Source organism: Phascolarctos cinereus, unplaced genomic scaffold (assembly GCF_003287225.1).
Source record: "Phascolarctos cinereus isolate Bilbo 61053 unplaced genomic scaffold, phaCin_HiC Scaffold_4;HRSCAF=312, whole genome shotgun sequence".
Classification (NCBI taxonomy): Eukaryota; Metazoa; Chordata; class Mammalia; order Diprotodontia; family Phascolarctidae; genus Phascolarctos; species Phascolarctos cinereus.
In genome coordinates this window covers 667,405,386-667,430,446 of record NW_027555847.1, presented here as the reverse complement: position 1 = coordinate 667,430,446, position 25,061 = coordinate 667,405,386, and the positions used below count along the sequence as shown (strand labels likewise).

The 25,061-nt window shown below is 48.7% G+C and overlaps 1 protein-coding gene across 7 annotated transcripts in view; it reads left to right on the top strand.

Annotated features, from left to right (window-relative positions):
* The window catches only part of NFIC (nuclear factor I C), a 144,069-nt gene that overhangs the window by 105,005 nt on the left and 14,003 nt on the right, over nt 1–25,061 (top strand). For 2 of the 7 annotated variants that reach the window (XM_020969340.2, XM_020969339.2), the window contains exons 6-9: nt 1,375–1,500; nt 7,218–7,342; nt 8,426–8,610; nt 9,422–9,581. In XM_020969340.2, the coding sequence (XP_020824999.1) occupies nt 1,375–1,500; nt 7,218–7,342; nt 8,426–8,610; nt 9,422–9,581 (596 nt within the window). Of the gene's footprint in view, nt 1–1,374; nt 1,501–7,217; nt 7,343–8,425; nt 8,611–9,421; nt 9,582–12,133; nt 12,220–23,752; nt 23,834–25,061 lie in introns of those variants that run through there. The other 5 variants (XM_020969341.2, XM_020969342.2, XM_020969344.2 and 2 more) reach the window with 5 other exon arrangements.

Below are 25,061 nucleotides of genomic sequence, written 5' to 3'. Positions count from 1 at the left end.
GTGAGGGGTTATTATTACTTCAAGGGTCTGTGATTACAGATCTTGTTTTTATTGCTATCATTCTTCCACTGATGCCCTCCTCTGGTGTCTCATCATTCGAGAATGAAGGAAAAACTACGTGGGACCTACCTCTCAAAGACCATGTCAGTGAAGCATGAAGTCCCCTGACAGGGCCTATCATGCTGGAAAGGCTTTGAGGATGGACCCAACCACAGACTGTGTCTCTTATATGAGGCCCAGTTTCATGAACAGAGAACCTCATTACCACTAGGCAATTAATATATTTTGACCATAGAAACTCATTAAACTGCTTTCGAAGGCCTGTACTCTGTGTCCATGGAAGTAAAGTCTATCTATAATGACAAAATTTTGCATTCTTAAAGAATTGAAACCTAGAATAACCCATACCCAGTACCCCCATTCCTCCTGCAGAAAGGTTATGTGGGCTCCCAAACCTGTAGCCACACCATAACACATGCATGGTATGAGTATCCTACAGCATCTACAGGCTTGCATTCCCTAACCCCAGGAATAGTCCATTCTTTTGCAGTGGTGCAGTGGGGAAAAATGCAGTTTTTGGTATAAAAGGCCCTTGTCGAAAATCCTGGTTCTGCCACTTACTATTTAACCTGTGTGACCATCAAAAAGTCCCTTGACCCCTTTAGGCCTCAGTTTCCCTATCTGTAAAACGAGGGGTTGGATCAGATAGCCTCTAAGGAAGGTTTCTTCCAGCTCCAAATTTACAATCCAATGGATCCCTCCAAAGCTTGGGCACAATCCAGGGGTCTCCCCTCTCCTCCAACCCCTAGGCCTTGGGCTGGGGAAAAAGCCCGTGCTTGGAAGGCCCAGCTGTTACTACGGACTCATTGTGTGGGCTTGGGTGAGAACTTCCCTTCCCTGGCCTCAGTTTCCTCATAGGTAAATGGAAGGAAGGCACTTTTCTTCCCTTTTGGGGAAGAAAACGTAGGGGAGACCCATCTTTTCCCCTCCCTGAGCCTGTTTCACCATGTGCAAAACAGGGGAGTAGGCAAGTCTCTTCCCCTCTCTGGGCCTCAGTTTCCTCATATGTAAAATGGAAGGGAAGCAAGTCCCATCCCCCTACTTAAGCCAGTTTCCCCATATGTAAAATATGGGGTGGGGGCCAGGGAAGGCAAGTTCCAAGTCCCCTCCCCCTCTGTGGACCTCAGTTTCCTCATCGAAGTAGTCTTGGGTTCCCCCCCTCCGCCTCCAGCTCTGACATCCTTGGCTAACATTCCAGGGTTCCCATGATGCCCCTGTCACAACCGGAAGTCCGGAGTTCGATTAAACTAGCCTCACCCCCCCCCGCCCCAGGTCATGGGGTAACTGGACTTCGAATTTTTTTTTCCTCTGTAGGAGCAAACGACATAAATCAGGCTCCCTGGAGGAAGACGTGGACACGAGCCCCGGCGGGGATTACTACACGTCACCCAACTCCCCAACGAGTAGCAGCCGCAACTGGACGGAGGACATGGAAGGGGGGTAGGTGGGGCAGAGAGCCGCGGGCTAGCCGGGCCTTCTTGCGCTGGGCCGGCTGGACTACGTATCCCGATAGGCTGCGAAGCGCCGCCGCTTAGAAGGAGGCCGGAGAGCGCGCTGAGCCTCCTGGGATTGGTAGTCGCGGCTGAAGGCGTTGGGGGCGGGGTTTTGGAGAGCAGTTCCTTCTGGGAATTGTAGTTTTAGGCATACATTCCCAGACAGGCTGGAGTCCCCCCATGGCCGAGTTAGGAAAGTGCGGCCGCCCCAAGCCTGCCTTCAGTTACTCCCTCCCATCCCCCCTACTCCCCGCAATCATCCCTCATTCCCCTTTTCAGTACTGCGGTTGTGCCTTCTCACCTGTCTGGAAAGCGGCCCTTCCTTACCTCCGCTTCCAAGAATCCCCAGCGTCCTTCTCCGCTGGTGCCACCTCCTCCGGGAAGTCTTCCATGATTAATGTTCTCTTATTCTGTCTCAGTCTCAGTCTTTGACCCTCTTCCTTCCTCCCTCCTTCCCTCCCTTCCTCTGTTTTCTTTCCTTTCTCTTCTTCTCCATCTTTATATTTATCTATCCGAATATGTTTTGTCCTTCACTCCCAGAATGTAAGCTCTTTGAGAGCAGAAACTGATTTCATTTTCATCTTTATATCATCCCCAGAGGGAAACCTATCACAGTGCCTTTTTCACATAATAAGAATTTTAAAATATTTCTTGAATTCAGTCCATGCTGCCTTGTGTGGGTCCCACATAGCTGCATTTATGGGCTCTTAACTCTGGATGATGCCATTTCTATGGCACCCTATCCCTGCAGTGTCTATAAAGCTCCGTCTTTAAGAGCTGTCTATGAGATCCTGTCTCTGTGTCTCTGTGGGGTCTTTCCACTTGGGCCTTCGGCTGCTTCTATAGTTTCCCCATCTCGCAAGTTCCATTACTGTATGTCCTCATCTCTGCAGGTACCATTCTGTATATCTGTAGGATCTCTCCACTCAGGTTTTCTGTCATCTCAGTAGTCCCCCCACAACGTCATCTTTGACGTCTCTTCCTGTAACATCTCATCTTTGCAGTGTCCCATTCCTGGGGGTCTCACTGACTTTTCATCTCCCAGGGGTCTTCCTCAGCATGTCTTCTGCCATTCCTTTGGATTTCGCAGAATTGCCTCTGGGGTCTTTGGTACCCTTTTCTCTCAGTAGTCCTCCTACAATGGTCATCCTGTTCAATCTCCCCTCATAGAGGAGGAATCCCCCTTTATGACACATCTGACCATCTATGGAGGTGAGGAACCTGGGGCCTGGAGGCCACATGCGGCCCTCTAAGTCATCGAGTGTGGCCTGCAGGCCCAAGGTTCCCCACCCCGATCTAGGAGTTGACCTCTTTATTCCCTTCCAGCTCAGACCCTAGGGATCTGTTTTGGTGAGGTCATCCCCTCATTCCCAGGAAACAAGTTCATCACCTCCTCAGGCAGCTGGTGCCATTGTTGGACAACTCTCATAGCTGACAAGTTCTTGATTATGTTGTGTGATCTTGGACAAATCACCTAATCTGAAATTGAAATCTTTTTTTTTTACTTTTAAGTTTAATCTGCATTATTATTAATATTTTTTCCATCAATTTGAGAACTGAAATCTGATTCCTTCTAACCCTCCCTCCCCCTATTTCTAACTTTTGTTTGCCAGGCAGAATAAATCTTTTCCCTCTTTCTCATGATAGCTCTTCACTTATTTGTAGACAGTGATCATATCTCCCCCAAGGCTTTTCTTTTCCAAAATAAACATTCATGGTCCCTCCAACTGATCTTTGTATCTGCTGGTGTTTGCTGGTGTTTAATCCCCTCCCCATCCTGGTCACCGTTCTCTGGACACTATCCAGTTTTCAAGGATCTTCCTAAATTGTGATACCCACACCTCCAGTTAGGGGCTGGGGGTGACTGCAGGTGATATAGGGCAATAGAGTTCTATAGATGAAAACACGGATCTCATTAGCACAGTTGATCCAGATTAAGCTTGTGGTCAAACAACCCCTGGCTGTTTACATAAACTACTGGTTAAGCCAGATATATCCTGTACTTGTGAAGTTGCTTTTTTTTTGTTTTTAAAATCTAAAGTAGATTCTTAGATTCAGAGCAGAAAGGCCCCTTAGAGGATATCTGGTACAACTTCCTCATTTTTCTGATGAGGAAACCAAGTCCCAGAAGGGTTAATTGATTTGTGCAAGATCCCACATGCTGTAAATAATGGAGCCAGGACTGGAAAGTCTTCTGACTCAGTCATTCAATCAGCTAGCATTTATCAAGTCCATACTATGTGCCAGGCACTGCAGTGAGATCTGGGGATACAAAAAGAGGCAAAAAAAACCCAACCCCAAAATTCCTGTCCCTGAGGTGCTCACTTAGAAGTCTAATAGGATAAGCAACTTGAAAACAACCCCAAATCTTATGTTCTTTCCCCTAGACCACATTGGGACCTTATATTTACCTCTATTCAATTTCACCTTGTCAGTTTCAGTCCAGAATCCCAGACCCTAGAGAGGAGTGTTTTAGGCTTTTGATCCTGCCATCTTTGGCATTAGCATCCCTCCTAGCTTTGTGTCTTCTGCAAATGGGACAGAGAAATCTTTAGTGAGTGTGCCTATCAGAGACATTGGGAAAGCCGGGTCACTGTGACATAGTGTAAATTGTTTGGTACATTTGGTCAGAGGACCTAAATTTGGGTGATCTGTCACAAGACCTTGGGAAAAATCACACCATCTCTCTGAGCCTCATTTTCCTCATCTGTAAAATGAAGGGTCATGCTCGACGCCCTCTGCAGGCCCTTCTACCTCTAAATCTGTTTCCCTGATCCTTAAAATTTGAACCTGGTGTTTCACACAGAGGGTGAAACAAATAACTCGAGGTACAGAGCACTCTGACTTCCTTTGACCAGAGTGGATGCTGCCCTCCTTTTAAACTTGGTCTCTTCCAAGCTCAGTGTTATGATAATTTGTCACCATTGGGCAGAGGGAATAGAAATCCCATCCATCCTCCTCTTCCCCTGCCGGCCCAGCCCCAGGGACCGGTAACCTTAGCTCCCGTCCTAGCCCAAGCAGCTCCCTCTGGAGTGTCTGAGATGATTGTGGCTGGATTGCTTTCTGGTATGCTTTTCAGCCTTCCTGTCTAGACAGCCCCAACTAGCTGTTCATTAAGAAGGGGGGAGGAGGGGGCTTAAGTTAATTAAAGTGATACTTCCCCCTCCCCCCTCATGTGATTGCTTGTCTCTAGCTTGTGATTTCCTTGCTCCCCTGGGAAGATTTCAGGCCTCGGAGTTTATCTGTCCAGCTTCCCCTCCCCCCAGCTCCTTCCCTCCCCATGCTCTTCCCTTTGCATCTTTTTTATTATTGTTTTCCCTGACTGTCCACTCCCCATCCCAAGCATACAAGAGCAATTGATACTGAGTCTGGGATTCCAGTGTAGTAGAAAGTCTCCTCGATGAGAGGCTTGGATTCTAATGCCTGCTCCCATGTTGATTTGCTGGATTATTTTGGGCAAGCATGGATTTACCACTAAACTTCCCCTCTCAGAACTTAGTTTCCCCATCTGTAAAATTAGGAAATTATAAAAGATAAACGAGATGGTCTCAAAGGCCCCTTCTAGCTCTGACATGTCTAAGGAGACTTCCAGTTCCAGCAGGCTATGGTTTTTACCTCTTTGTTCATAGAGAGGTAGGTTAGCATAGTAGATAAATATTGAAGTCAAGAAGATCTGGGTTCAAATCCTGCCCCAGACTGCCTAAATCCTCCTTTATTAACTGGACAACCCTAGGCAAATCACAACCCCTCTGAGCCACAGGTATCTTATCTATAAAACATGGATAATAATAACCACTTTTTATAGATTGTCATGAGATAGTTTATGTAAAGAAAGTATTTCACAAACCTTAAAGAGTTATAAAAACATGAACAAATATTATTATTATTATTATTATCATTCGGTTCATTTGGGAGATTAAGCGACATCCCACAAGTGGGAAGGGTGGGGTTTAAGCCCAGATTCACTGTTCTCTTTCCTGCACCACACTGCTTGGGCCTTAATTTCCCCATTTGTCAAATGTGTGTGTAACATAGGAGGCACTGAGTCAATACTTAGTGATTATTTGTTGACTGAGTAAAACGAAAAGATTATTTCCCCCCTACATACACACTCCCAAAGTCATGTCTGGGTCCCACAGAACCCCAGCCCTTCTCCACCCCCTCCTCCTAATGCTCACAGTCCAGGGGATAAGTTTCAAGGCGGGGCGGAGAGCCAACGTCCCAGCCCCAGGGTCTGGTCCTGAGCCACTAAGGCATAGCTATTTCAATCCCTGAACAAGATGTTCTAGGAAATCCTTGTAAGTGTGTGTCTGAGTGAGGTCTAACCTCATTACCTTAGCGCCACATGGCCCTAGGAGCCTGCCCGTAGCGATGATGGCAGCCGTAGGACTGTTCCAGGATGTTCTCCCCTCCCCCATCCACCCAGTGCTCTCACTGTCTCTCCTCGTCCCTGCCTCCTCCCTGCCATCCCAGGATTCTGCTTGGGAGGAAAGCCCTGGTTTAGCTGAAGTAGTGAAGGGAAGGTTAGGAGAGGGTGCAAGCCAGGATGAGCTATCATGATCATGATGACTGTTATAGCTGTTAATATCCTGTATCACATCACCTTCATACTCACTCTCTCAGTCAGTCTGCATCACACCAGGCTGGGCAAATAGTGCTAGTGCCTACTTTATAGATGGGGAAACTGAGAGATGAAGTCCTATAACTAGTAAGTAGCAGCTCTCAGCCTGGTGGGCTCTGTGAGGACAGCTAGAAGAATCCTAAAGCTCAGAGTTTAGAGCTGGAAGGGGCCTTAGAGATCATGCAGTCCAATACCAATCAATCAGGAAACCATTGTACACCTGCTCTGTGCCAGGCACTTCAAAAAGAGGCCAAAGGCAGTCCCTGCCCTCAAGGAGCTTACCATCTAGTGGTTGTAAATGATGACAGCATCATCTGGGCTCTGGCAGGGGCCTCTCCTCTGGCCTCCGAGAATGAGACCACAGCCAAGGATTCACTGCTCATTCATTGCTCCTTGCTCCTCGCTGCCTCTTGGAATCCTTAGCTTCTCCTAGGTCCCATGTCAGGCACCACTTCCTGCAGAAGCTTCTCTTGGGTCCGGGCCTTGTCTGTCACTTCCTTCTCAAATGAAATTGTATTTATCTAATTAGATGTTGTGTCCCCTCCCCACCTTCCGCTCCTCAAGGACATGGACTGGGTTTTCATTTTGTCTTTGTACTTTCAGCACACCTAGAATGCCTAGCATAGTTTGTTTGTTTGTTTAGGGGGGTTGTCTGTCCCTGAAATCCCACTAGTGGGAAATTCCCAGTGTGGAATGGGTGCATCTCAGCACACATCTGTACCGTAGAATGTCACAGAGCTGTCTGGGGCATTGAGACACTAAGTGATTTGCGTGTGGCCACACAGCTAGTATGTGTCGGGGCAGAACTTGAGGCCAGGACTTCTTTACACCAAGGCCAGCTCTTGTCCACATTGCTACACTACGTTGCACATAATGCTTGTGAAAGGCAAGATGGATGAAAGCAGGCAGATACGCAAAGCCTCAAAGCCCAGCTCCCCCAGACAGGAGCCAAGAGCCCCAGCTCCTCCCGCAGATATCCCCAGATGCCTCACCCCTCAAATCCATAGTTATTGAAGTGACAATCTCTGCTTCCTCCTTACAGGAATCTCACCCACAGTGAAGAAGACCGAGATGGACAAGTCCCCCTTCAATAGCCCATCGCCTCAGGACTCACCCCGCCTCTCCAGCTACACCCAACATCACCGGCCTGTCATCGCTGTGCACAGCGGTAAGAAAGTGCACCCCGGGGCCGTAGCTTGGGCCTGTGGAAGTCTCCGGCTCTGAAGACTAACGGTGTATTTAGATAACCTCAAAGATTCCGCCAAAAATAACTGAAACAGAGACGAAGCTCCAGCTGCCCCCCTCCCCAGAATTAGCCAGGGCCTCTGACCCTGGAAGGGTCATTTTCTGCTTTCTTCCTCAAGCCATTCCTAGGGCTACCTCCTTTTCTCCTTAATCTCTAAATGAGATGTAAGAACCTCCAACAAGTCCCTGGGTTTCCACTCCTTCATGGGTCATGAGGGCATCCCTTCTTGTCATCTGACTCAGATCCCTCCTATTATAGCCTCCCAGGCTTCAGTCTAAGCCAGACTAGGGAATGAGCTCAGAACCCAGCTCTAGTCCACTCACCAGGAGTGGCTGGGGACAAGTCAATTACCCTCGGTAGAGGCAGTGGAATGTGGTGGAAAGAGTGTTCTTTCTGGAGTCCAAGGACCTGTATTCAGATTCTGGTTCTGTCACTTACCACCCATATGGGTATGTGTGAGAGACTCGAGCAGTCACTTACCTGGGCCTCGGTGGCCCCATTTGTCAAGTGAAGGACTTGGACTGGGTGTCCTCTAAGGTTCTATCCAGTTTTCAATCCTAGGACTCATCCTGTCCAGTGTTCTGTAGCTCACAGAAGCCCCAGACATTCTGCTTCATCCCTAAGACCCACGCCACACATGACACACCTTATCTCCGGGGCTATTTTTACCCTGCTTGACCTCAGAGGGCAGAATTAGGACTAGTTGGGTAGCAGTTCCACCAAAGCCAAATTCTGTTCAGTATGAAGAAAGAACTCTCTAACAGTCCAAGCTGCTCAGCAATGGAAGAGGCTGTCTTGAGAGACAGTGAGTGACCTCCCCATAGCTGGAAACATTTAAGCAGAGGCCGAGTGACTCCTTGTCCAGGCCTTGATAGAGGAGGCTCCTACTTCAGGGTGGGGATGGAGGAGGTCTTTTCCAAGTCTGAGATACTATAAGTCTGTGGTGGAAAGGCTGACTAGTACCTCCCAGGAGCCAGCATTGAGGGCCTGTCCCTCTCTCTGCAGGTATCGCCCGGAGCCCTCACCCCTCCTCCACGCTGCATTTCCCAACCACCTCCATTATACCCCAGACGGCCTCCACCTACTTTCCCCACACTGCCATCCGATACCCGCCTCATCTCAACCCCCAGGACCCCCTCAAAGATCTCGTCTCCTTGGCCTGTGATCCATCCAATCAGCAGCCAGGACCGGTAAGGACCAGAGGGGTGAGAGTGGTGGGGAGGGAGGAGTTGAGAAGGCACAAAGGAAGAGAGGAAGTGAGGGGCTGTTTGGAGGAGCTGCCATCTGGGGGCCCCCCAGCATGGCACAGCAGAAAAAGCACTGGTCTAAAGAGTGGAAGGCCTGGGTTAAGTCAGTCCCCATTCTGACACTGATTGTGTGACACTGGACAAGTCACTTAACGTCTCTGAAAGTCAGCTGTCTCTTCTATACTGTGTGGATAACGATCATAGCCTCATGGGGCTGTTGTAAGGTTCACTCAAGAATCAGGTTGTGAGCATCGAGTGCCAGAGAGAAATGTGAATGTTGTGTTCGTAGCCGTAGTTGGAGGAAAGAGAGAGAACTGCCCGCTAGTTGTTCGACCTTCTCGTTGCCCCTGAACTCCTCAGCCCTGCTCTCCGTTTTTTATACCTTGTGAAGACACCCCACGAAGCAGTGTCTCTGTGACGTTGAGAGGAAATTCCTCCTGAGACCCACTAAACTCATAATGCCTGAGTTCCCTGCCCTGCCACTGTCCCCACTGGCCCTGGGCACCTCCCAAGGAGAACTCAGGGCCCAGGACACTCAGGCAGGCCGTGAAGCGAGGGCACAGGACTGAATACGCCTACAGACACCAAACGAGGGCAATGCCTGGGATGGTCAGTGCCAGCAGTAGGAGGTGGAGGGGGACAGCCCTGGGCACCTGGGGGGGAGGCGGGCCAAGGCCCGTGTGACTCCTGCCGCCCTTCCCCCCGGGCTCCCCTGCCTTCCCCCCTAACCACTTTGTCTCTCTGTTCCCCCCAGTTAAATGGAAGTGGTCAAGTCAAAATGCCCAGTCACTACCTTTCCACCCAGATGCTGGCACCACCACCGCCCCCAGGCATGCCCCGGCTGGCTATCTCCCCTGACACCAAATCTACCACCACAACTTCCGAGGGAGGAACCACATCGCCGACTTCACCCAGTAAGCGTGAGGGAAGCGGTGCCCGGGGCAGGGTGGGCAGCACAGCGCAGCCGGGCACCCCTCCCTTCTCCCAGCCCTCCGCCCCTGGTCACAGTCATACCTGGGGGCTCTCAGTATCTTGAGGGCCCCAGGTAGCAGCCGGCCGAGGCAGGGTGTGGAAGGCAGCTGGTGCGTAGGCCCGTTCCAATGTCCAGGCACTCAGGCAGGATGAGCTTGGTGGGTCTCAGCCCCGATGGTGCTGGGCGTCTCCGTCACAAACACCACTGCAATTGATCCCCCCTCCTTTCCCCACAACACAGAGGGCTGAGGTAAGCAGGGAAGAGGGCCCCCTGGCATCTCTGAGAGGGGAAGGGCGAGGCCAGAGGAGGCAAGTGATGTGAGGGACAGCGCTGCCCGGCCATCAAGGAGCCGGGGTTCTGGTCCTTGCTCTGCCACCAACATGCATCGTGTGTACACGCCTTTGTGGAAAACGCTTGGGCAGACCTGGCTTCCCTTCTCTGGGCCTCAGTTCTCTTCACCTGTAAAATCAGGGGTTTGGACCCTCCCAGTTCTCCATTGGATGGCCTCTGTTCTGTCTCTGACATTCTGTGTTCTGTGTTCTAAGGTCTTCCCCGCTCGTGTTCTATGCTTTGTGTTCCCTTCCAGCTCTGACAGTCTGTGTTCTATATCCTAAAGTCTTTTCCAGTTTCATTGTGCTGTGTCTCATGTTCTGCATTCTCTGGGCCCTTCCAGCTCTGAATCCTCTAATCCACCCCATACCCCTCCCCAGTCTTCATGTTCAGACCATCTGGTCACCTTACCTCCACGCAGGACCTCCATTCCCCTCTTTACTTTCTGTGTCCAACTCCCTTTCCCAGACTCCATCCCACTCCCCTAAACTCCCCTGGGGGCTTCCTGTCACAGTCTCAATCAAGAACTAATGAAATGAAAGGTCAGCCAGCTCCGAATGAACTGTGCCACATACATACACACACATACACACACGCACGCACACATACACATACATGCCCCTGACACAGCAGAACATTGAGTACACACACACACACACACACACACACACACACACACACACCCTGACATGGCAGAACATTGAACACAGACACACACACACACACACACACACACACACACATACACCCCTGACACAGCCGAGTGTTGAGCATCTATTGCCCTGTAACCAACCCCCTGGGGAAGCTTCCCTTGGGACAAAGGAAAGAAACTCTCATTTTCCCTCTTGGGGTCTCTGTGGGAGTGGATAAATGAAATCCAGTCTGGATTCAGTAGAGCGCACGGAAGCAGATGTGGCCTCTCGAATTTTCGAGCCAGAACCAGAACTCAAGCCCAGGTCTCCTGACTCCCAGTCCAGTGCTACCTCCCCCTTAGACATGGGCAGAAACTGAGAGAGAATCTTGGTGTTGGAAAGGACCTCTGAATGTCAGAGCTGGCAGAGGACTCAGAACACAGAACTGAGAGGGACCTTGGGACAGAACATTAGCACTGGGAGGCAGAGCTATAGGCCTTAGAACACAGAATTGGAGAGCTGGAGCTTAGAGACTTTCTGGTTCACTCTACTGTACAAAAGAAGAAACTGAGGCCCAAAGAGGGGGCGTGGCTTGCCCAAAATGATACAGTGATCTAATGGCAGAAGAGGGGCAAGGCCCTAGGTGTCCTGCCCCCGAAAACAGCATTCTTTCCACTTTGCCATCCTGCCTCTTACTCTTCCTTACGGAGCCCCGTCCTGACTCTGCTCAGACTTAACAAAAGCCCAGGTGAAAGCTCTCTCCCCCGCCCCGCCCCCGGGCTCTCAGACTTCCCCTTCCAATACCCTGACCCCCACAATCTGTCCCACCAACCTCTGGTCCCAGCCTATCTGAGGCTGGCTTCCCCAGGCAGCGTCCGGGAGTGAATTATTTACTCACCGATGAAATTTAATCGCCTATATTAAAATATATGTGTGGATGCAAACACACACCCATCCCTATGCACATGCATAGAGGAAAATTAATAAATAAAATGTACTCAATTATTCATAGAGCCCGGAGAGGGATGCAGGTCCAGGCATCAGAAGGGGAGGGGTAAGGGAGATGGGTGGGCAAGGGAAGCAGCTGAATAATTCACAAGTAGTTATGAATTATGAAATTTTTATCCTCTCCCTCCCTGTTCTCATTCACTGATGGGGGGGGGTAGAGAGAAATGATTGCTACACCCGTATACCCCACGTGGTGGCACTGTGCAAGGTAGTTCCCCCCTCCCCTTTTATTCCCCCCACAGCACGCACCTCCTGGGAACATGTTGAGGGCTTTTTTGGGTGTGGGGGCGGTATCCCTTTGGCGAAGTTCTGTGTCAACGCCTGGAATTTCACTATGCCACCAGATAAAATGGTCCAAATTTAGGCTCTGAGCCTGGTGAGACTGAGATCGTAGGCACTGCGGGGGGTGGACAGCTGACTCCCCAGCAGCAGGAGAGAGAGAGCGCTGGGCTTGAATGGCCTTAAGAGGGGCTCCCAGCCTCACCCCCCACTAATGGGCTCTTGATCTCTCTCCTTCCCGCAGCCTACTCTGCGCCCAGCACGCCCCCTGCAAACCGTCCCTTTGTGGGATTAGGACCAAGGGATCCAGGGGGGATTTATCAGGCACAGGTAAGAGCTGAGAGGGCCTGGGAGGGAGCTGGGAGCAGGGGAGCGGAGAACCTGCTCTGGGGTGGTACATGCGTGGCAGCTCCCTTCTTTCTCCCCTGTGGGGCTCCTCAGCCACCCATTGTCCAGTTTCTATGTTCCAGGTCTCTCTGGGCTCTTGGAGGTTGGGGGAACAGCTGGCCAGATGTAGACGGGGGCTAGCCTAATTGCCGGGAAGGTTCAGATTGGGGTCTCTGCCACCCACTAGCTGTGGGGTGAGCTGGAGAAAGACAGCCATAGAGTCTCAGTTTCCTCCTTTGTGAAAAAGGGCAAAGCTTTCCACTGCAAGCTAGCACAGACCTTAGGAAGCCTTTGAGGCCTATGGGAACATAAGCTTTTATTTTCATCATTATCATCATCGAAATTATTTATTACCCTCCCCCCATAGGGTCAGCTCTGGGGTGTGTGCCACCCTGACAGGGACTGGAATACCCAGCTCTTTCTAAGAATTCTGCCCACCTCCATCCAGACTTGGGGGGGGTGCAAATTACTGCATTTGAGAGGGGCATATGCAGGTGTGTTAGGAAGGGAAGAGTCTGCAGGCAGAGGCCACCGCCTTCCAGTTTGGAGAGCCTTTGCCCATCTAGTACTTAGAGGCAACTGGATGGAATAGGAAAAACACTGGACTTGAGTCAGAAGGCCTAGGTTTGAATCCTGGTCCCAACCCTTCCAAGCTGTATGACCATGGGTGAGTCACATCTGAGCCTCAGTTTCCTCACCAATGAAATGGAAAAAGGACCACTCTCATGCCTACGTCACAGTTATTGTGAGGAAAGTTCTTCATAAGCCTTCATGCACTACAGCAATATTAGCTGTCATTATGTTAGTATTAGTATTACCCAGAGGAAGGATCCCGGGCCAACCCAACCTCACTCAGCCAAACTGTGGGTGTCCCTCACCCCGCAGCTGCCTGAGGCATGAAGAGGAAGATGGAATGAGTCAGGGGTTGCAGCAGCAGCAGCCTGGGGCAGCTCTCAGTCCCGTATCCCAAATGGCAAACTAAAGCCAGCTGTTGGGCAAATCTGTGCAGGGCGTGTGGGACCACAAGACAGATCATTAGACTGTGGAATTTAGTGCTAGAAGGCCAGTGAAAGCGCATTCAGTGCAACCTCCTGATTTAATAGCTAAAGAAGCTTGTTCCCAGCAAAGGAAAGTGACTTGTCCAAGATGATACAACTTAATAACTATCAAGAGTCAGAATTTGAACCCTGACCTCAGACTGCAGACCCAATGTGCCTTCCACTCCACCAATAACCAGGAAGGGGGACCCCTGAAGAACAGGATGGAAAGTCCTGTGTTACGAAATGGTTGTTAAAAACTGAGGCAGCCAGGAATGAAAAGGCCTGATGCGGCTTGCTGTTTTGGGTCTGGTTTGGTTTTGGCAGCTCAGGACCATGCCTCAATCTCCCCCTTCAAAACGGGGACAGCAAATTACTTGTAGAACCTTCAAATCCTAGGAACAAGGGAAGAAAGGAGTGCAGCTGGTAGATAAGAAAGGCCAGAGTGTTTGCCTGGAGCAGAGGAATGGGAGGATGGGATGGAGAGGTGGGGAGCAAAGACCTTTTCTTGAGGGGAGAGGGCAGGGTGGGACAGTGGAAAAAGCACTGGGTCAGAGACAAGAGAAGCAGGTGCTACCTTGGGGTCTGTGTGACCTTGGGTAAGTCATTTTCACATCTCTAGGCTCCAGTATCCTAGGAGGCTGGAACAGATGGTGGTGGAAGGTCCCTTCTAGCTTTGACATTCGATGTGGTATATTCTAATATATTTTGCTGCGTTCCAGCTCCAACACGATGTAATAGGAAAAGTGTTGCTCTTGTAGTCAGGACAGCGATTCCTGAATCCTGATCCCAGCCCTTACTAGCTGTGAGAATGGGGGCAAATCACTCACTTCCCCAAGCCTCAGCTTCCTTATCTGGAAAATGGGGACAGTAATGCTTGTACTGCCTGTGTCATAAAGAGCTACAGAAATTTGGAGGTTTATTAGGTTCTATGTTCTAAAGGCATTCTCAGGTCAAAGGTTACTACACTTACAGTGCTGACAATCTGTGCTCTGAAGTCTGTCCCGGCTCTGGCATTCTGGGTTCTAAAGTCACTTCCAGTGCTGATATTCTCTATCCTAAGGTCATTTTCAGCTTCAGCATTTTATGTTCTAAGGTCCCTGTCTTCTGAAGTTCCTCCTAGCTCTGACATTCTGTGTTCAAAGGACTCTCTTAGCTCTGGCACTCTATGTTCTAAGACTCAAACAGTCTATGACTATAGTCTGGAAACTTGCATGTGTTGGGCAAAGATTTCAGAGGGCAAGGAGTATGGTACCTTTATTAATGAGTGAGTTGAGATGATTTTTGGAAAGGGTTAAGGCACCAGGACATTTGTGTAGGGGTTTATACATACAAAGGGTTAGGAGCTCCTGGAGCAGGGGTGGCGAACCTGCAGCCTCAAGGCCACTTGTATCTAAACTTTACAGAGCAAATCCCTTTAATAAAAGGATTTGTTTTGTAAAACTTGGACGCAGTCAAGACTGCACCGAGGACCTAAAGGGCCACGTGTGGCCTTGAGGACACAAGTTCTCCACCTCTATCCTGGAGGGATGTTTTCAGACTAGAGACACTGAGCCTACCCCCAAAACCCCAGGTCCCCAAAGGGAGAAGCCCAGATTCTAAAACTGAGCTCAGCTCCCCTTTTACAAAAGTTGACAGATCTCTGCTTTTGTAAATGCCATAGGGACAAGGGGCCAGCCATCTAGCAGCTAGTGGGACCCCAGTTTTACATTTCTTGGCTCATCAGGGACATGAGGTGAGATGACCAGCTTTCCCTACCAGCTCCCAACATCTGGGCTAAATGGCTTTTGTATCTTACAGTTTAGGCCCTCCCTCAAAATCCTCGAAGGAACTCCATTAACAATAGCTTCCCGAAGCCCAGTGTGCCAGAAACCAGACACAGCCCATCTGCAATAATTCTAACGGGGAAATCAGAATCAAGGAGATAGGGGCAGTGCCAAGGGGTGAGAGCCAGCTTACCAGCTTCAGAGGCAATAGCTGTCTACACCTGACTACCTGGGTCTCCAGAGGAATCAGTGCCTGCCTTAGAGAAGTATGATGTTGGGTTTCTTGCTGCCACGAGGACTTCCCTGGAGCATTCTGCACATGTGTTTATGAAGGGGCCATAGCCTTATGCACCCCCAGGAATCCCTGTCAGCTTTCTTTTCTCAAACTTTTCCGGCACCACAGATACAGCTCACACTCTCTGCCCTCTCCCTAGAAATGACAGAATGAACTGCACCAAGTTGGCCTGTTCCCCAACAGAGATTGGGGCTTCTTCCTGCCATTGAAAGAGTCACGTGGGCAATCAACCCCCCCCCCATTGGCTATAGTGACTTAATTGCTTTGTTCCAAAAACTGACCCCGACCCCTCCCCCACTCTCCAAATAGCAGACACCTGTGGAGAGGATTGAGCGAGAAGCCCCCCGGGTGGGTGATTCTGCTGCCTCAGTGATCTAGGAAAGTGGAGTTTTGCAAACTAGGCAAGAAGAGCAACTGGCCGAGGCTCAGGGATAGGGAGAGGGAATGAACAGTGATTTCACTGGGTGGGGAAACTCCCTCTTATCAATGCTTAGAGCAACTGGCCCCAGGATCACACAGTGAGTACGCATCACATCCTGGCCAGGTACCATGCCGTGTGGCTCCTCAGAGGTGAGAGGAAAGCCATGTTTCCATGGGCAGGGTTGGTGGAGGGGAGAACAAAGAGAGGAGGGGGATATACATCCCCTGAGCCACAGAGAACATCCAGTAATAGTCAGTAGCATTTACTGAGACACCTAAGCTCCAGTCTCTCTGTCCTCTCCCCATCCTCTTCCTCCAGCTGCTGTGTGGTCTTGCTCTAGTCTCTTTCTTTGGGGTCTCCAGCATTCCTCATGTTGAAATTGAGGGAAATAGGGGGCAGCTAGGTGGCGCAGTGGATAGAGCACTGGCTGTGAAGTCAGGAGGACCTAAGTTCAAATCCAGCCTCAGACCAAACAGTTGACATTTACTAACTGTGTGACCCTGGGCAAGTCACTTAACCCTAACTGCCTAAAAAAAAAAAAAGAAATTGAGGGAAATGCACTTGTTCTCCAAAGGCCCTCCCAGGGCCCATTCTGTAATGTCTAAGTCCTCCCATTTCCCCCAGTACTTATAATCCCCTGTGCTGAGCTGACTCAGTCTGGTTCGAGGTGAAACTGTCTCCATTCTGTAGATGATCATAAGGGACAGAAATGACCCTCAGGGTTGATCCTGAGCCTGTATTTGTGAATCTCCCTCTCTGTGGTCCTCAAAGATTGGCCTTGCCCCTTTTCAGCACACATACACAGGGGGTGCCACTGTCCAGGGCTAAGTTCTAATGCCCCAGTAAAGGGGCTTGGGGGGGGGAAGAGGATAGCAGGCAGGAGAGAAAAGAGGACTTAAAAGCCAAAGTTCTAGGGAATTTCAAGGCCAAAATAAGGTCTGTCTTCAGCTGTGTTAATATAGTACTTTGATTTGCAAAGTACCTTACAAATATTTCATTTTATTCTCACAACCGCCTTGGGAGATAGGAACTATTATTATTCCCACTTTACAGATGAGGAAACTGAGGCACAGAGTAAATTATTTGCCCAGGGTCACATAGCCAGTAAAAGTCTGAGGCTGAATTTGAACTCAGAATTTGAATAGCATATACCTTGCTGTTTTTCTAATAGCGCAGGCACAGGCTTGATAAAAGGAAAACATCCTTATAAATAGAACTCTTGACACTTCTCCCCTTCAGCTTCCTTTGTGTATTGTCTTCCTCCATCTGATTGTAAGCTCCTGGAGGGCACTTAGCACAGTTCTTGGTAGCTACTAGGTACTTAATAAATGTTTAGTGTACCCTATCTTGTTGTGAGACAGGCTGTCTCAGGACCTGTAGTAGGGGATGGATGGCCACTTCAATTAATCAGGAAACATTTATTAAGACCTACTATGTGCCAGGCACTGTTAGACACTAGCTATACAATGACAAAAATGAATAGTCCCTGTCCTTAAGGAGCTTACAGTCTACTGTGGGGAACAATGTATACACATAAATATAGACAATATAAATAGAAGGTAATTAGGGGAGAGGCATTAGCTCCTGGAGGGATCAGGAAAAGGCCTCATATAGGAGATAGTATTTGAGCTGAGCTTTGAAAGGAACTAAAGATGTTATAAAGCAGAGGTGAGGAAGGAGTGCATTCTAGGCATGGGGGGCCAGCCTGTGTAAATACATGATGATGAGAGATGGTGTGTCTGTCATGTGGGAGGCAACCAGTTTGGCTGAATGAAGGAGAGTAACATGTAGTAAGCTTGGAAAGGTAGTCTGGGGGCAGACTGTGAAGGCTTTTAAATGGCAAATATAGGAGTTTGCATTTGATCCTGGGGTAATAGGGAGCCACAGGAATTGATTGAGGAAGGGAGTGACATGGTGAGACCTGCATTTTCATAATATTGATTTGGCAAAGGGAAGACATTTAGTCAGGCAGACTGATTAGGAGAACTATTGCAATAGTCTTGGGGAAAGATGATGAGAACTTGAACTAGGGTGGTTGTGGTGTCAGTGGGGTGAAGGGAACAGAACAAGATGGGGCGGAGGTAGAATCAGCAAGACTTGGCCATTGATTGGCTATACATGGTGGGGTCAGGGGGTATGAGTGATCAAGAATGTGTGCCTGAGCACCTGGAAAGGCAATCAGAAGGAAAGCAAGGGCTAGACCTCTAGAGCTGGGAATCATCTGGATAGAGAAGGTAATTGGACCCATGGGAGCAGATGGTCACCAAGAGGGCGATTGTAGAATTTTTTCGTTTTAGGGATGGAGGATACCTGAGTGTTACTGTGTGTGTGTGCTTACAGTGTGTATGTCTGTGCCTAGGTGGGGGAAGGCATCTGTGTGTCTATATGTGAGTCTGTGGAATTGTGTTTACTGTGTCTCTCCCCACTACCACCTGGACTCCCCTTGGATGTGGCTGTGGGCTGCCTCCCTGTCTCGTAGAACTCCAGGCACCCAGCTTCCCACCGTCTACAGCCAGAGGCTGGAAATGCCCTAATTGTTTTAGAAACCAAAAATAATAAAAAGGGAAAAGGAAGACAGCTCCAGCTCGCTCCAGATGACACTTTCTTGGTCAACCCGGGCATTTGCGCAATGTCTCTTTAGGTTTTCCACTGGTCAAAATAACTGAGTAACCCACCTTCCTCACATAGGTGTCCTTAGACCAACAGACCCTTACAGGTTTTGGGGTCTCTACTCCTCTTCCCCCAGGATGTGGCTAAGGTTAAGGTCCCACAATGAATCCTTGAGGATTCAGGTTGTGGCCCACTAAATCTTTGAGGGTTCAGGGGCACAGGCTTCCCTAGGGTAGACAGTGTATAGAACATAGCAGGGTGTAGGACCCAGAGCCATTCCTAATGGTCTGTGGAGTGTCCCATTCCTGCCATCTCCACCACCAAATATATATGCAAGGGAAACCAGATTCTAATGTATTTCATGGACTGTCTTAAAAGGAAAACGAAATCACCACAAGGCAACACATGGAGCCCTGGGTTCAGAACTGTCTCTAGGTCTGGCTTTGTTGCTCATTGCTTATCTTTGGCAAATCACTTCCCATGTCTTGGCTTCAGTTTTTCCAAATATAAAATCAAGGGGATTGGATTAAAGGATCACTTAAGTCCCTTCCAGCTCTGACATTCAGTGTTCTGGGTCCTCTGATGTCTGATTCTCTATGTTCTTAAGATCCGTTCCAATTCTGACATTGTCTGTTCTGAAGCTTTAACTTTCAGTTCAACTAAATGAACGTTGATTAGGCACCTGTTCTGTTCAAGATGCTGTGTCAAGAAATACAAAGACACAATTGAAAATTAGTCTCTACCCTTAAGGAACTTGCATTATGCTATACTGGGGAAGGGAAAGGGAAGAACACAACATCTACCTAGAGAAGTAATCTGAGTCATCTGAGGAGGGGGGGATTTGGAAAGTCTTCTTGTGGGAGGTGGCACCTGAGCTAAATAAGCCTTGAAGGAAGCTAAGGATTCTAAGAGGTAGATGTGGGAAAGGGAATGCATTTCAGACCAGGAACAGATCCTGCAGAAGTGTAAAGATGGGAGGTGGACTGCCCAAGATCTGAGCCCTGCTGGCTAAATTCCATACAGATTGCAAAATCTCAGCTTTGTTTTTTCTGTCATTAGAACGCTTGTGTTATTTTTCAAACCTTTTTTTCCCATGAGGATTTTAGGGATTGCTGATAGTCCTAAAAACCAAATAATGGCCTTCAAAAAGGTCTCCAATGGTGACAAAATATAGTCTGTAATGGAAGTGGAAATAAAAGAAGTTACAGGGATAGAATGATTTCTTTATAGTCAATATCACCCAATGATTGAAGCCTTAGATTATAATAATAATCTCTTATCTTTCTAACATTTTATGTTCTAAGGCCCCTTCCATCCCTGACATTCTTTGTCCTAAAGTCTCTTCCACCTCTGGCATCCTATGTCCTAAGGACCATTTTAGCAAGTGTTATGGGAGGAGGGTGCCTTGGGTGATGGGCAGGCCCTCAGGACCTTCCGGGCCACCAGCTGGGGGGAACCACCCCTTCCTCACAATTGGTTTCACTCAAATGCTCAAGGTAGAAAAACAGCTTGCTATGCAGATGCTTTCATGGTGCCAGTCAACAAATATTGACTGAGCACTCAGCCCTGGGGAAGTAGAACCAGGATGGAGATACTGTCTCAGGCCTTGGGGGTTCACAGTCTAAACTCACACTTATGAAACAATGATAAAACAAAAGGAAACAGAGTAATAATTAGGTACTAAAGAGTGAGATACACAATGAGGAATTTGGAGAAAAGTATGTAGTCAGGAAAAAACTTTCTGGAGAATATGAGCCTCCAAAAACAGTGACTAGTGTGTGTTAGTGACAATAGGAATAGACTGTGCCCATCTCAGTCTTGAGGATTTCCCAAGGAGTCCTAAGAACCAGTCCTTGGGCCATAGGAGGAGTAGAGGGCACTGCTGCTGCTTCTTCCTTTGATAAAGGGCCAGATAGGAGAGCTACCCCCCAACCCCCATCCAGGTACCTACTCTTCCTTCTCTCTGGCCTGGGTTTAGGCTCCAATGGCTTACTCACCTGAAATGCTAAGTCCCTAAAATGTCAGCTCCAAAAAGGACCTTGAACCGTTAAATGTCAGAGCTGAGAGGGTCCCTAGAGATCATCTTGTTATTTTCATTTCACACGGGCAGAAATGAGACCTAGAAAAGGGAAGGGACTCATCCAAGGTCACCCAGTGGGTCATTAGAGGAGTTGAGATTAGAATGAAAAAACCAGTGTAGGGTACTGGTAAGAGTGCTCTTCTCAAAGGCTGGTGAGACCTCGGTTCACATCCCGCCTCTGGCACAGCTCATCTCTACCTCTCTGATCTTCAGGTTTCTCCCCTGTAATATGAGGATAATAATACCTACACTGTCTAGCTCACTGGGTTGTGAGGACCAAGGAAGTTTGTCCAGCGTTCCACAACCTTAATAAAAACCAGCTCTTGGTGTTAATTCGGGGTTCTGACTCCTAGCCCGGGACCCTCCCCAGTGCCTGCCACACACGCTGCTTCCTCTTCGGTGTTCAGCTCTGGGCAGGGCTCCTCAGGAGGGAAGCTACAAGACTCTGTTCTCTCCTGGGCGATGTTGAGGAAGAGGAGAGAGAGCCCTTGTCATTTGGGGGGTGGGGTGGGGAAGGGGACGCTGGAAGGGAAGGGACACCGGCCCCAGAGATCCCAGGAAGAGAGAGAAGGGGCAGGAGCGGGAAAGAAGGAAGGAAGGAAGGAAGAGGACCAGGCATCAAAGGGTAGGGAACTGCTCGCAAGAGAAGGGAGGGTCACACCTAAAGCCTGTCTGGTTGCCAACGGAAACCAGACATGAGGTAATGGCAAGATGAACTTGAACTTGGGGTGGGGGAGGGGCCGGAGAACCAAGCTCAGGGAACAATAGTGCGGGAGGATCAATGGCTGAGCTGATTGTCTAGGTAAAGGCTGGTTGGAGGGAGCAAGATTGCTTTCGGTGGGGGCGGGAGGGGGGGCGCAATGTAGGAGCTGAGAGGAGGGCTCGAATTTCTGTTCCCCAGTTGACTCAGGAGTCCACCCCCTGTTTTAACTGGAAACTAAGCTTTGAGGCTCCCCGCTCCCCATTCACCCCACCCTGCCTTGTCCCCCCCCGCCCCCAGCAACAAACTGAGGGGCGGGACCCAGAAGCAGGCTTGCTTCTCCAGCAGACCTGATTGGTCGCCCTGGCTTCCGGGATGGCTGCCTTCCATCTGACTATGCGGCCAGGGCCAGAGGTAGGGGGAGCTGAGAAGTTCCTTTTAAAGGAATCAGGTCCGGATTGCGGCCCCCACTCCCACCCTCCGCTGGGGTCCCTCCTCTCCAGCAGCTGTTATATTTCCCTCTGGGAACTCCAAGGGCGAAACGATCTCTGGAGCAGGGCAGGGAGTTGGGGACCAGTGGAACGCTGAGACTGGACAAACCGCTGAGTGTCTGATGTAGGGATCCCTCGTGCGAAACCGGCTGGGCAGCCTCAGCCTACCTCTAGATTGCAAGCCCTCCACCTGTCCCATTTGGCCCCAGAAAGGCTTAGGACAGGGAGGGACATGTCGTGATCATCGAATGGTTTAGCCCGGAAAGTTGCAGTGATACCATGCCTTGTGCTGATCGGCTGTTAGGATAATCCATTGTATCACAAGAATACACTGAATTGTGCTAAAAGGCTGACATGTTCATGATGCCATGTGTTTTTCTACAATGTGGCACAATAATAAACGATAAGAGCAAACCACACTTGAGACAATGTTCTACACTGAGTTTATCATGATAATACCATTGTACCCTTAGGATACAATGTAATGCTATAGTATAATGCTGTGTGCAAAACGCATTATTCACAATGTTTAGTAAACTTTGAAACTAAAATAAACGTCAGCACGTATTGTTATTTGTACTTAGGAAGACCTGGGTTTATGTACCCACCTCTGACTTGTGCTTCGTGGGTGAGCTAGGGCAGGTCACTACTTCTCAAGGCCCCCAAGCAGCTCCTGCGTTCCTTACTAGAAGTCCCCTATGCCAATGAATCAACTTCTCTCCCCTATCCCGAGGATCAAATGTGTCATGATATAATACAGGGTTTGGGAAGTGTAGTGTATGTGTGCATTGTGGAATACAAAGAGTCAAGAGACCTAGAGCCTCAGTGCTGAAGCAGGGCTACTGTCTAGTAAGTAGTAGAATCTAGGATGAGTCAGTTCCCCCTCCACTGGTCTCAGTGTCTCCATCTGTAAAATGGAGATGATAGTACTTGCCCTGCCTACCTACTGGCCGCTAGATGGCACAATGAATAGAGTGCTGACCCTGGAGTCAAGAAGACCAGAGTTGAAATCTTGCCTCACATGCTTACTAGTGTGTGACGCTGGGCAAGTCGCTTAAGCTTTGTCTGCCTCAGGTTTCCCTATCTATAAAATGAGGATAAGGATAGTACCAGGGCTGTTGTGAGGATCAAATGAGATAATATTTGTAAAGCAGCTAGGTGGCTCAGTGGATAGAACCCCATGTTTGGAATCAGAAGAAACTGAGTTCAAATCTGCCCTTAGACACTTGCTAGCTTTATGAATCTTAAAGTGCTATATAAATGCTAGTTGTTATCGTTACTACTTACCTCCAAAGGGGTATACTTACCTCCAAAGAGAACAAGGTGAGGTCATGGGGAAAAGCACTTGAGAAAAGTTGAAAGTGTAATGCAAATATGAGGAATTATTATAGGGTGTGGGTGTAGGTGTATGTGCAAAGTGGGCATGTATTAGATGTTGGCTGTTTCCTCACATTTGAGAATCTCAGAGATAATAGACACCTTGGAGATCAAAGGCAGTGTGGAGTAGTGGGAAAAGTCCTGGTCTGGTGCTGACAATCTCCCCCTTTGTGACCCTGGGCAAACACTTTACCTCCATGGACCTCAGTTTCCCCATATATAAAATGAGAATGTTGAACTAAGCAATTTCTTAAGTTCTCTTATAGCTAGAACATCCTATGTTCTAAGACCCCTCTCAGTTCTTTTTTTTTTAATTTTTAGGCATTTGGGGTTAAGTGACTTACCCAGGTTTATACAGCTAGTGTCAAATATTTGGTCTGAGACCGCATTTGAACTCAGGTCCTCCTGACTCCAGGGCTGGTGCTCTATCCACTGCACCACATAGCTGCCCCAAAGTTCCTGAATTTTGTGTTTGATATTCTGTGTCCAAAGGGCTGTTCCAGCTGGGACCTGGGTTCTAGGATTTATTCTACCCTCCCACCTAAAGAGTATATCCACAGGTATGCCCATGCTCCCACAATGCAAGAATAGCACTGATCCTGTGATCTGGGATCCCACTGAGGTGGGTGCCTGAGACACAGCTTATAACCCCTCCAATCCCTTCTCTTTTGTCCACGCCCTCCCACAAATTCTCCACAGGGCATCCACCTAGCATGCTGGGGGCCGTCTTTTCAATCTCCTCGCCTTTCAGGGACACCAGTGGAGCGTGCAGGCAATCAGGTATACCTTGCCCCCTGTACTTGAGGAGTCCACCTCCTCTTCCAGTTACTCATTTATCTGATGGCATCCCCTCTGCCATGCCCGTGGGTAGCATGCTGCATCCTACACTTGCTGTCCCTGCTCTCTCCATTGCCCTTCCGGTGACCCACAGTCTTAATTCCATGACTCCCAACCATGCAGCCTCACCAGAAGGATCTTAGCGTTATAGAGATGGGCCTTTGTATAATCTAGGCCCAGAAGTCTGAGATCCATTTGCCAAGGCCATCCTGCTCCTCCATTCTAGTCCCATTGCCTTGGCCATTGGCATTACTCATCCAGGCTACATGTACTGATGGACCATCTGGCTAGGTTACCCATACAACTACACCTGGTAGTCTTGCTAGCACATGTTCTTCATATAATTGGTTTTTATCCTATGGGTAGTTAGACTCAACTCTTTTAAAGTGATTTTAGGTATCCTTTCAGAGGCTGTGCAGAGTTCCAGAGTTTGATGCCATCAGCAAACAGCAGAATCTGGAGGGCCTCCAAATCTATAGGGAACCCTTCTCCAGTATGGACTCTGTGCTGGACATCTTCCATGATGGTAGCTCAACACGTTTGGCAAGCATATGTACTTCTTGTTTTATCCCTTGCTTGATATTAATAATCAGAAGGTCTCTCAGTAAAGCTATCTCTGCTGAGGTGGCTATGTGGTATGGTGGGTGGTCTTGGAGTCAGAAAGACTTGAGTTTAAATCCCACCTTGGACACTTAGGAGCCATTTAACACTGGGCAAGTCACTTAATGTAGCCTCAGTTTACTCATCTGTAAAATTAGAGTAATAATAGCACCTACCTCACAGAGTTCTTGTGAGGATAAACTGAGATAGCATATGTATGGCAGTTTGCATATCTTGAAGCACCACATAAATGCTAGTAACTATTATTGTTACTTTTTTGGAAGGCTATGATTTTTGATAAATGCATGGGAGACACTTTATTGGAGGAGAGTCTCAAAGGCAACATTTTGCTGTATCAAATCAAATGCTGTTTTATAGTCAACAACCAATAAGCACAGTGGGATCTTGTAATTTGTGACACCCTTCAGTCAGATGTGTGACTGTAACGATATGATGTGCTGTATATTATTATTTGCAAAACCTCTCCTGTTCCCTTCTTATACTCAAATCGGAGAGGAATGTCAATATGGATGTAGACTATTCTCATGATTTTATGTATATAGCTAAGTGG